The following is an 11,664-nucleotide window of genomic DNA, read 5'->3' on the forward strand; positions in this document are numbered from 1 at the left end:
AAGGGGGGGGTGGAGATGTACTCCATAGGATGGGTTTTCCTTTTAGGTTTTTCCTGAGCACTCGGGGTGGAAAGGAAGTGGCTGCGAGCGCCCTGCGGAGCCCTTTCCCGCGGAACCTGCGCGGGGGGTGGGCGGGGCCGCCGAGGCCTTGGCGACACTTCCGGCCCCCGAGGGAAGCGCGGAGGAAGGGCCGCTTCTCCCGCCGCCGGCGATGCGCTTCCGCGCCAAGATCTCGGACGCGGGCTGCCTGGCGCACTTCAGCCGTGAGTGGCGGGCGGACGGGGGGGGGGGGAGGCGGCGCTGCTTTCCGGGGGCGGGGCGGCCTCCCTCGGGGCTCACGCGGCTCTCCTTCCTTCCTTCTCCCGCAGGCGCCGTGGCGACGGTGGCCAGGCTGGCCAAGGCGTGCGCGCTGCGCCTGACGGCCGAGCAGCTGGTCTTCGTGGCGGGCGCCCGAGGGGCCGTGGGGGGCGCCCGCCTGTGGTGCCAGGTCCGCCAGGTAGGCCGGGGCCGGGGGCGGCGGCGGGGCCCCCAAGGCGGGCGGGCGGGGGGCGCCCCGGTCTCACCCCCCCCCCGCTCCCGCTCTTCCAGGGGAATGTCTTCGACGAGTTCCAGATGGAGGGCGTGGCCGCAGAGAAAAATGAAATTTACCTCGAGGTGACGCCGGAAAACCTATCCAGAGCCTTAAAGACGGCACAGAATGCGAAGGCGGTGAAAATCAAGTTGACGAACAAGCACTGTCCTTGCCTCACAGTCGCCGTGGAATTGGTGAGTAGAAATGGATGCAGGGGGGGGGGGGCGTCTCTCTCTCTCTCTCTGCCTCGGGAAAACAGGTAGATTCTTGCCCGGAAAAAGTGAGGTCGCATTCCTCCCCCTGGGCGGCAGGGGGAGCTCCATTTGCGCCCCAGCTCCAGATTGTGGAAGCCAGGGTGGGAAGAGGTCCCAGTGCCGCCCCCCCCCCCCCCCGGGCTGCATGCAGGGGTCAAATAGTGTTGGGGACCAAATAGTGCCCTGCAGAGCCCCATAGCATTCGTACTAGGGGACCAAAGCACACGCCTGCAACGCTGTTCTCTAGACTCACCTGTGCAGGTAGACATGAAACCACTGTCACTGTGCCTTTGAGCCCCATCTGAGCAGTTGGGCTGAGGGCACCATGATCAATGCCATCAAAAGCTGCTGAGAGTATGAGTACCTCCTGTCCCCACACTCATCCCGAGGATGAGTCAGTCCCAAAACTAGGCCTGAACTGAAGTTGATCCAGGTAATCATGCTCATCCTGGAACACCTGAAGTTTCTCTGCCATAGCCCTCCCCCCTTTTTTTTGTTAAAGAAAGGCGGCATTCTTCCATATGTGTTTATAGGATTACAGCCTTTACTGTCGTGAATTTTGGTTATGTAACCTTTTGTTTTCTTCTCTCTAGCCTTCTTTATCCAGCACTAGCCGTGTCGTGACTCACGACATTCCTGTGGGTATTATCCCAAGAAAGCTGTGGAATGACTTCAGGGAACCAAGTGTGCCGGACTTTGATGTGAGCCCCTTTCAGTTTCCACGATATCAAAATTAAATTGTTTAAACAGTATTCCAAATACTTCCCATCTCAAAGGTATTCCACTCCAACAACAAAATTAATTTCCTTTTAGTTAAGATGATTGATTTCATTCAGTCTAAAAGTGTTGTAGGCTAATAAGCGCATTGTGATAATGTAAACTGAGGATGAGTTGACTTTACATAAAGTTGTTTTTCATTATTCATGTTTGAATTACAGCCATTATTCAATCGAATTACAGCCATTATTCAGCCATTATTCTACCAAGGATTGCAATTAGTGCAAAAACTTCTTTTTAGAGAGAATGTGTATTTTACCATTGGAGACCAGTGAAAATTTACAGTGTGCTTTATAGTATCTCCTGAGTCCATTCCACATTCACTCTTTCATGCACTGCTGCCCATTCATATTACTTGCAACCCTAACTAATGTACCATTCACACACCCTCTTCACAATACTCAGCTTAACACTTGGCTGCCAACATACCTACCAACTGGTCCTCGCTCTTGAGTGCTGCCCATTTAAAAACAACACAAACTTGGGGCAGTTGAAATATTTTCAGAGCCAAAACTCTCACAGCCAAAAGCAAATGTGTTTTCAAATAATGCAACCTGAGTTTACCTCTTTTTTCCCCCTTTCATTGGCTTGGTTTGCACTTAATGTGAAGCAGTTGTTTATTCCCCACAAGCAGTTAACAAATATACATACCACCAATACAATTCATTGCTAAGGGAGGCATCCATATTTCAGCCCAAAACTCATCTCCTCAAAAGTGTTTTAAGGCCCTGACTACAGTTTTGACAGCTGCAAGGACTTCAGAAATGTATCTCTCCCCAAATAAGTTACTAAACATGAAACAAAACTTTAATTATCTTATTCTAATTAGAAGAAAGGGAGAGTAAACATTCCCTTGTGAATAATGTTTTTTACAATTATCTGAGGAAGTTCTTTGAAACAGCACCTTATTCAGAAGCCTGTGGCCAGCTGCTTAGCATTCTTCAAAACAGCAACAATAATTTTTGTGCTATATAGTTCATTGTAAGCCTTGCTGGAATGTTCACTTTCTGCTTATAATGATATATTGTTCATTTTATTGCAAACCTTTCTCATTATCAATCTAGTTTCTCACAGTCTTACGCCCTTCAACATTCTCGTAGTTGCTATATAGAACTGTGCCCTTGCATGTGACTCTATCCCTTTTAAATTGACAGCAGTTGATTTGATTTTGTAGGTCAGCATTTATTTACCAGCACTGAAGACCATGAAGAGTGTTGTGGAGAGAATGAAAAACCTCTCCAATTCTATAGTAAGTTCTTAGATTCTTAAAGTGGGAGTAGAAGAGGGGAGAGAGAGACGCATCACTTGGGATGAGTTTTTATGCAATCATTTTAACCGCTGGGTCAAACTGGACAATACACCATTCATACAACTGGAAATTGTGCATTTTTTCTTACTTTTTTCTTTTTTTTAGTAAATAGGCTTGTGTGGCTAATCTAGTTTGGGACTTTGGGGGAAGCTGGAGGGCTTTAATTCTTTACCCCCACCATGGTACTGATCCAGATTGGATACCCTGTGCTTGGTATGTACTTTAGAAAAGACCATCTTGCAGTTGCTAATTGTGTGAATGGTGCCTGGTCTTGGCTCTCACTTGATACTTTGTGCGTAAGACTCCCATCAAGATTTAGTTATCCAGGATTGCTCACTGAGTACACAGCTGGTAAGCAATTGGAGCCACTGGAGATGACTAGCATATCATACCTATATGATCCCTCAACCCAGAGGTTCTCAACCTTTTTGAATCCACTGCTTCCTTGACCAACTTCTTCAGTTCTTTGTGGGATACCTGGTAAAAACTAAAACTTGACCATCATTCAGAGCACCCTAGGGCACTGTGGCACCACTTGAAAACCTATGCCAGTAAGTAATGTAAGGAAAAAGGATCCACACTGCAACATTCCATCTCTTTTAGACTCTGTAAGTGATAAGTAAGCATACACAGGGCTTTTTTCCCTAGAAAAAGTGGTGCCAGAACTTGACCTTTTTTAGGGGAGCACCCACCCAAAGTTATTGCGCTTTTTAAAGGGGGGGGGGTCACCAAGCCAAAGTTGTTAAGTTGGAACGTACCTAAGACGTGCCAACTGGAAAAAAGTCCTGAGCATACACACTTTATATAGAATGCTTTACCTGGTTGCATGTCCTGTATACCTGTACAGCCTTCATTGCAAGATGGTGCCAATAATTCCCTGGCCACTGTCTGGTCCCTAAGACTATACAAATTAGTTATCCCTGCCAAACTGACCTTGTGAATGTACAGTATTTTCCTCTTTTTTATTGCATGTTTATGAAATGCATGTTTAACTTGTAGCTATGGAATTTTGGCTATCAAGAATTTTACCTGCTCTTAACAGCAGCTTGATCTGAAATCATTAGTAGATTGTGGTGTTGTCTCGGCACTGGAAAGCTTCACTTGCCGAATCTGCAGATCAGTCTTCTGGTTTACCAGCACCAGAGAAGGCTAGGCTTACTTATTTGTCCGAGTCAGTTGACACTTTTGTTCCATTGTTCACAGTACTAGAGACCATCACATGGATGATATTTTTTACACATCTCCCTAATTTATATAACTGACTTTTCGATGCTTAGTGATTTGTTGATGCAGAGCTCTTAAGCAGAGTTGTCTCCGTTTATTTATAGGTGTGTCTGGAGGCATATATTTAGGAATAGAACCTTAATTGTTATAAGTGCATTCCCTTGACAAACAGGTGTTGGTAGAATATATTTAGTAGTTGTGAAAAGCATATAAACTGTTTTGTTTACATTGTAGGTAATAGAAGCAAATCTAAATGGAGAAATGAACTTGAAAATAGAAACTGATCTAGTGTGTGTTACAACCCACTTTAAAGACCTTGGGAATCCTCCCTGGGGTAAGCAATTTTCTTTTCTTATCAGATAACAGATCCTAACAAAAGTACACAACAAAAGCTACAGTCCTGTGTACACTTATCAGGCATTAAGGGCTTGCTTCTGAGTAACCATGCATAGGTTTGCAGTGCTCTGAAAGTAATCAACAATTTTTAGCCAATTTTATAGTTGTTGTAAAATAGAGCTAGCTTGAGTCTGTCTTTAATAGTTTTCTTTCCCCACGCTCAGATGTCAGTAACAAAGTGAAAGGAAGGAAATACTGATTTGCGGGTCAAATAATTGAAATAACATTGTAGCTTCAAACAATGGACTAATATACATAATTAATTATTATGAATGGGGAAAATACAGGTGTATTACGACTCGCAGGGGACCACATATACATGCAGTTCCATGAAATCAATCAATCAATCAATCAATCAATTCAAACCTGGAAATGGCAGGAGAGAGCTGGAGAGCCCTTGTGGCTGGTGAGAAGACCCTCCACAGAGCCTGAAGAGGACGTCGGAGGAAGCCCAGAAGAGACCAGAGGTGTAGCAGGGCTTTGTTTACACTGCTCAGCCTCCCTGACTAACAGCTGATGCGCATGGTAGCGCAGCAACAGCAGCCACTTTCCCACATGTCCTCCAGCCTCCTGCTGGAGCTTCAATTCTAGTATTTTTTGTATGGATTGAAGAGAGAGCGGCAGAGAGGGTGCTTAGAGAGCATTCCCCACTTTATGAGAATTTACTTATGTGCACGGGGCCCAGAACATAATCACTACCTCCTCTGCAAATATAGAATTAGAGGATAGGGTAAAATAGCTATTTGTCCGTATTCTTGGGAGTTCACAAATTTTAACTGATCTTCATGATTAACCAAAAAGGTGTGGTTGTCAGGCTCTTGCTGCTCCTGCAAGGTGTTGCTCCTGATCTCATATGCTATCACAGCCAGAGCTGGGCCACCCATAAAGGGGACTAAGCCAGCTGCTTTGGGGGGTGGAATCCCAAGGGGCAGCACTCTCGCAGGTGCCCCACCCCTGCCGCTGCCACCACCAGAGAAGCGAGAAGAAGTGGCAGCTTCCTGCAAGATCTCACAGAACTCTCGTTGAGTTGTACTGCAAGATCTCACGGCTCCTCTTGTCTCCAACCAGGGACGGGGTGCACTACCAGATAAGCAAGGAGAAGTGCCGTGATCAATCAAACAAAATGTTTATTCGGCTTTACGCCCATCATAAAACACAACAAAACAAATCAAATAAAACAGCGGGCTCGTATAAGCCACCAGTAATATAACACAATTCACAGCTCACAAGGTCAGATATTAGCAATTCAAAAGAAAAAATTAAGATTAAGATTTAGGCGCTACGCTAAAATCAATATCTGATGTCATTATAGAAAATTCTTATAACTATCAATAATCAGCTAACATTCCATTCCGTCTCTTGTACGAGAGGACGGCTGTTAGGAATTTAGCAACCTGTAGGGTAATATAAGGATCCACATCTTGAAGAACCCAGGCAAGCTGTAAGTCTACTGGTTTGTCAGCCATAGGCTGAATTATGGAGTTTAGTATACTTGCACGAGCTGAACTGTACATAGGGCAGATAAACATAACATGATGTAGAGATTCAGATGTTTTCATTTCACAAGCACACATTGAAGGGACTTGGCCCTTAGTGAATCTATGTCTCAGCACGTTTGTTGGAAAAACATTGAACCTAGCTCTAATGAAGGCATATCGGTGAGACGCGGCCATAAGCGATGTTAAGTAGGACGGAGCACGGTAGATAGGGGTTATGCCGAAATTTAACGGCGAGCAGGCCGTGATCATAGCACAATATCCTGTTCCTTTTCCCAGCTCCAGACTTGGGAATTCCTTCTAGTCATCTTCTGCAGCTTGAACTGTATAGAGAGAGGTGGAAACTGTCACTGCAGTTGCACAGTCCTTTGAAGGGCGTCAGAAGTCGGGTGCAGTTGCCGAAACAGTTTGCACCTCTTCTACAGCTCCAATATGGACACAAAGATGGTTGTTTGTAGCGCAGAAGCAAAATATCCTGCTGATCTCCATTGCGGCAAGGGAGGGTTGGGCTTAGTTTGATTTGCTGGTGCCCTTTTAAGGCACAGTACTAGAGTTCTCTTTCCTTGGGACTTCCGGGGTGGCGCCTCCGGCGATGGCGGACTCCCTCTGAACTGGAGGGACAAGCTCCGCAAGAAACGGGCCTTTTCCGCTGCGGCGTAGCGGGGACCCTTCTGAAAATCACAGGCGGATGAAGCCTGTGACCGTGGGACTCGGCGGGCACCTTTAGCGCCCCCCAACCCACTAAGGAACCCAGAAACGGGCTCCGAAGTGAAGAGGGGGAAGTGGCGCTGTGCTGTGAGTAGACTGCTTTTTCTGCGGAGTGAAGCCGCATAGCCGTTGCCGGAGAGCGCTGCCTTTTTCCTGGGACAATTTGGTAATTAAAACAACCAACCGTGAGTACTGGAACATTGAGTATTTGGATTTTAAAAAGGAACTGGCGAAATTAAAAGGAATTGGACTTAAAAATTTACCCCAATTTGTTCTGAACGGAAAGGATCAACCAGGAAGTCACCCTTCCGTTTCCCTGTAGCCAGAACAAAGCAAAGACAACGCAAATCAGAGCCTTAAAGAAACTACTTTTAAAGGCTTGATCTTCATCATTTAAAATCGCTGAACCCCCCTTCGGTAGCAGGAAAAGAAGGGGGACTCTTTCTGAGTTGTTTAAACCTGCAGAAATGAAGCTAAAGTAAGGTATTTTTTCATCGCCCTGACCCTGGAGCGGGGTGTCAGAATTGACATTTGAAGCTCATTGACCAGAAACAAATGGTTTTGACAGATAGTTAAGAGAAACGTAGCTTCCATTGCTTCCTTTCGTTTTTAAAAGAACAAATATGGACAAAGTATCAAAAAGCTTTTCCCCCTAGTGGGGAACTGCGAAATTGTAACCAATTCCTGGGAATTCCTGGGAACTGCCAGCTGTCACTGATTACAACTGTGGGAAAGGATTTGGTGACCTTGCAGAACAATGTCTTCAGAAGCACTGTTGGGTGCTTTCTGCAAAATAAATGCCCTATTAGATCAGTTAAGTCAAAAGATGGACCTTATGATTGATGCGACCAGATCCTTTGAGCAGGTTGTCGGAAACTATAGGGAGCCCACTCAGGAACTAAAACAGGAGCGTGCCATGACAGAACAACTGAGAGAAGAGGATTTTGTTGAATCTAGGGCGCCAGAGACGGAGGGAGCTGCGACCCAGCAGGCTTACAAACTTTTGGACTTAGTAAATGAACTTGGAAAAAATCAGACTTAGAAAGAAAAAATCTGGTTTGGTTCGGAAATGGGGGGCTGGATAGATCCCCCCCCCCCCCACAGGGAGATTTGGACTTTTCAAGTCTGGAAAGGGGTCGTCAGATGTTTGGAGCTGTGTGGGCCCCTAACTTTGAAGGGAATCTGGAATATGCTTGTAAATTTTACATCGAGTTTGGATTGGACTATGGAAAAGGGATTGTTTTGTTGAAGAAGGTCAAAAACACTATTAAGCTGGAGTTCTCACGAATAAAAGGGAAATATAAAGAAGAGCTACGGAAGGGACATGGAAGTGACTTAAGAGCCTCGGATATAAGGTTGCCAGGATTAACAGGACAAAAAGGACTGACAAACCCGGGACCAGGAGAAAAGGACGTTGGATGAAGACTGGACTCTTTTCTTTTTATTCTTATTATTAGGACTGTTTTATAAAATTGATGAATGTTAGCAAAATGTTGAAATGAAATTATTTGGCTCTTATTAAAATGTTATAAGAATTAGGCAAGAAGATTAGGGTTTAGGAGAAGTTGATAAAAAATTAAGATTTAAGTTTTAAACCTTAAGGTTTTTTTATAAGATAATATGATATCAGATTAAGGTAATGTTATGATAGAATATTATGAATTATGGAAAGGATTTGCTGTTATTGTTATAAAACAGGATACAGGAAAAGGGAGGAGGAGGAGGTCAAGGAAAGAAGGTATTCAAAGTAGAGAATACAAAAATGATGGTTTCATTTTTACTTTTTATTTTAATCTTTTTTTGGTATAAAATCTTTTTTAAAAATCCTTTTTTCAATAAATATCATTTGGGGGAAAAAATAGAGTTCTCTTTCCTTGCATCTGTGAAGAAGATTGGGGTTTCTCGGTTTGCTCCTGTGCTTCAGAGATACTTGGAGCACCTTGAAGGTACATAATTGAAGCCAGTTTCCTTCCCCTCCTTGCAGCTGGGGGCAGGGATTGCTCTCCATAGTTGTGATGTGTTTCTGAAGTTCTGTGCAACTTGCAGAGATAATCTCCACAGACAGATATACAGCTCCAAGGTTGGGATGGTGGCCAGGATTTGTTAGGTGTGACAGAAGATGGTTGCGCACACTTCATGGTAAACATGATGACTAAAACTGGGGGCTCCTGGTGGTCCTGCTTATTACCTGATGCACTATGAAAAATCATTTTGGTAACACACACTAGTCTTCTCCTTTTCCTGAATGTATTGCAATGATGACCAGTACACACAGGAGCCTATGAACAGAGACATATCGTGGGGTTGGCGAAATTGGTCCCCACTGCCCAGGCCCAGGGGGTGCAAAAATCACCCCAGATTACTCCAACCGAGGAAAGAGAGTTGTGTGGGGTGAGAGACACAAGAGGCAGATTGTGTGGATGACAATTGCCTCAGAAGAAGTTGAGATGGGTGATGACTGGGCAGCTGGTGTCTCTGCTGCCATCTTTGCTTCCACTACCAATGGAGGCTTTTAACTTCTCTCAACCTTCATGTGCACACACAGCCCTCAAAGTCCCCACTTTTCAGGGGCCGGCCTGCCTCCCTGCTTGCTGCTCTTGTGCGGTACTTGCTCAGCTGGTGGTTGTTGTGATGAAGTGATTTTTTTCTGGGGTGGGGGTGTGCCAATACAGCACCTCTGCCTATGAACAAATCTGTGTGTACAGAAGCCTCTGGCTGGATGCAGTACAGGGTCTGAATATTACTGTAGTCTATGTCAGTGAGCCCCATTCCAACACGTTCATCATCAGTGCCTGCCACTGCTAGTTCCTTCCTCTCTTCCTTCAGCCACTTCTGGCAGCTTTGGTAGCTCCTACAGCTAACCAGAGACTTACTTTCATGCAAGCATCCGTGTGACTGAGATTGGAGCTGTGATCTGGTCCCACGTGGTATTTATTTTATTTTTTATTTATTGAATGTATACGTTTCCCTATACCTGGAGGTCTCAAGGCAGTTCACAGAAAAGATCACAATATATAAAAGCAAAATAAGAACAATAACCCAATAACAGCCCCCCAAAAAGAGCTACTGCCCTGCTGAGAGCCTTATCTTGCCTTTTGACAAGTTAGCTACTAGCCTTGGTTTGTTCTCTCTGAAATGGAAGTATGAGGTGGTTATCACAATGAGGAATAGAACATAGTACATACTGGCTGGTTGATCCTATTCATATGTACAGTGGTACCTCTAGTTACAAACTTAATTCGTTCCCGAGGTCCGTTCTTTTAACTAGAGGCGTGCTTTCACTAATGGGGCCTCTTGCTGCTGCTGCACCGCCAGCACACAATTTCCGTTTTTACCCTGGTGCAAAGTTCTCAACTCGAGGTAACTTCCAGGTTAGCGGAGTTTGTAACCTGAAGTGTTTGTAACCTGAGACGCTTGTAACTCAAGGTACCACTGTACTTGGAAGTAAAATGCACAGATTACAGCCTTAAACTGTTAATGGAAATTATGTACAACCCTTTTAAAAACTATTGTTCTAGTTAATAAAAGGTTCTATTTTTTGTGAATTTTTGTAGGCTCCCAAAAGTCGAGTCAAGAGAGAGATCCTGAGACCATGGCCGAGGCCCGCATTGACATTAAGAGACTTCTCCAGTTACTTGCAGGGCAGCAAGTGAATCCCACAAAAGCCCTATGCAGTAAGTGACCCTTTGGGCCTGTTGTGTGAACAAGTCATTTGCCACTCGAGAGAGCAGTGTATGAAGAAGATATTGCGTGTTTGGAAGGGATTGCCACATCCTTCCTGTAAAAGCAAATTTCAACATTTCCACACACCAGAGTATTTGGACCAGCATTCTTAGGGCCAAACCGGACACCATGGGGGGATTGTTGCTGTTATTGATAGTAATTTTTTCGTATCTTTATTTTAGATGTCATGATTTGTGTGGAAATTTGATTGTGTATATTTTGATATTTCTTTATTGTTTGACTACTTTCGTTATATTTGTAATTAAGTTCCGTCCCCGTCCCCCATGTTGTAAGCCACCTGGAGCATGGTTTTAACTGGAAAGGTGGCATACAAATAAAATTATATATGTATGTATGACTCACCTCAGCCCTCCCTTGCCCAGCTCCACCAGGGCATCTGCATCTGTAGGCAGAGTCAGGTCCGCTGTCAAGTGGAGGTTGTTGAAAGTGCCTTTTGTCTAGGAGGGAGGACCTGATGCAGCTTTTCTTTTTGTTGTCTTTCTCCTGGTTGGGAAAAAGTTTTTAAAAAGTTTTGGAGGTTGATGGTAGCCATGCTCAAAATATTCCAGACCTCCTGCAGCTTGGCCTCTGCATCTGTGTGGCCTTCAAAACTGGAGAATGTTGGCTATTGTTGAACGTGATATTTTGGGCCCTCTGTCATCCTTTGAAGTTTAAAATATGGACTTGTGTTTTGCAGATATTGCAAGCAAAAGGATTGTTCACTTCATCTTGCTCCACGAAGATGTTTCTCTTCAATATTTCATTCCAGCCCTTGTATGAATTGAACAGTTGTTCCAGCTCACCTGTTTTCAATGCTGCAGTGTCTTCTCAAAGGCGCTGAACCAGGCACAGGAAGACGGGAGACGGGGTGGGGGACACGAGTGCTTGCTATGCTTGTTTAAACCCCTTTTGTAATCAGATTCTGTGCAGAGAACTGTATATTTAATACCTTATATTTGGTAAATAGAAGAAGTAAAAATAAATTGTTTGACTGGGCTATATATTTTATTAAAGAAACAGTCCATTAGATCTTTAGTTATTCTGGTGCTCCATGCAGCAAAAGAACTGTTGGTTTTTTATTTTAAAAAATCTTGTTTCTCAGTCACCTGTCGGTTCCATATATTCTACGCCTCCTGTCCATTCCATCATTCATTACTGCATATAGGTCACTTCAGTCATGTTAAATTTCTCCAGGACCCTCAGAGC

General features: G+C 44.5%; 1 protein-coding gene and 1 long non-coding RNA gene across 3 annotated transcripts; both read left to right on the forward strand.

Annotated features, from left to right (window-relative positions):
- Positions 1–162: 162 nt before the first annotated feature.
- On the forward strand, positions 163–11,441 carry HUS1 (HUS1 checkpoint clamp component). Of its 2 annotated transcripts, XM_083470998.1 has the most exons (8): positions 163–263; positions 369–496; positions 589–765; positions 1,419–1,526; positions 2,777–2,851; positions 4,370–4,469; positions 10,290–10,409; positions 11,156–11,441. In XM_083470998.1, exons 1-8 carry the CDS (start codon positions 212–214, stop codon positions 11,236–11,238), a joined length of 843 nt encoding a protein of 280 aa, XP_083327124.1. In that variant the 5' UTR covers positions 163–211; the 3' UTR covers positions 11,239–11,441. The 2 variants fall into 2 exon arrangements, with proteins under 2 accessions (XP_083327124.1, XP_083327125.1); XM_083470999.1 differs by lacking the exon at positions 2,777–2,851 and having other exon boundaries at positions 196–263.
- On the forward strand, positions 4,478–9,624 carry LOC310691280. The gene is made up of 3 exons (XR_014518444.1): positions 4,478–5,634; positions 6,269–6,604; positions 8,624–9,624. It is a non-coding gene; the product is annotated as an uncharacterized lncRNA (long non-coding RNA).
- Positions 11,442–11,664: the final 223 nt, after the last annotated feature.

The sequence above is a fragment of the Podarcis liolepis genome, assembly GCF_965112155.1.
Source record: "Podarcis liolepis genome assembly, chromosome: 13".
In the NCBI taxonomy this organism is placed as follows: domain Eukaryota; kingdom Metazoa; phylum Chordata; class Lepidosauria; order Squamata; family Lacertidae; genus Podarcis; species Podarcis liolepis.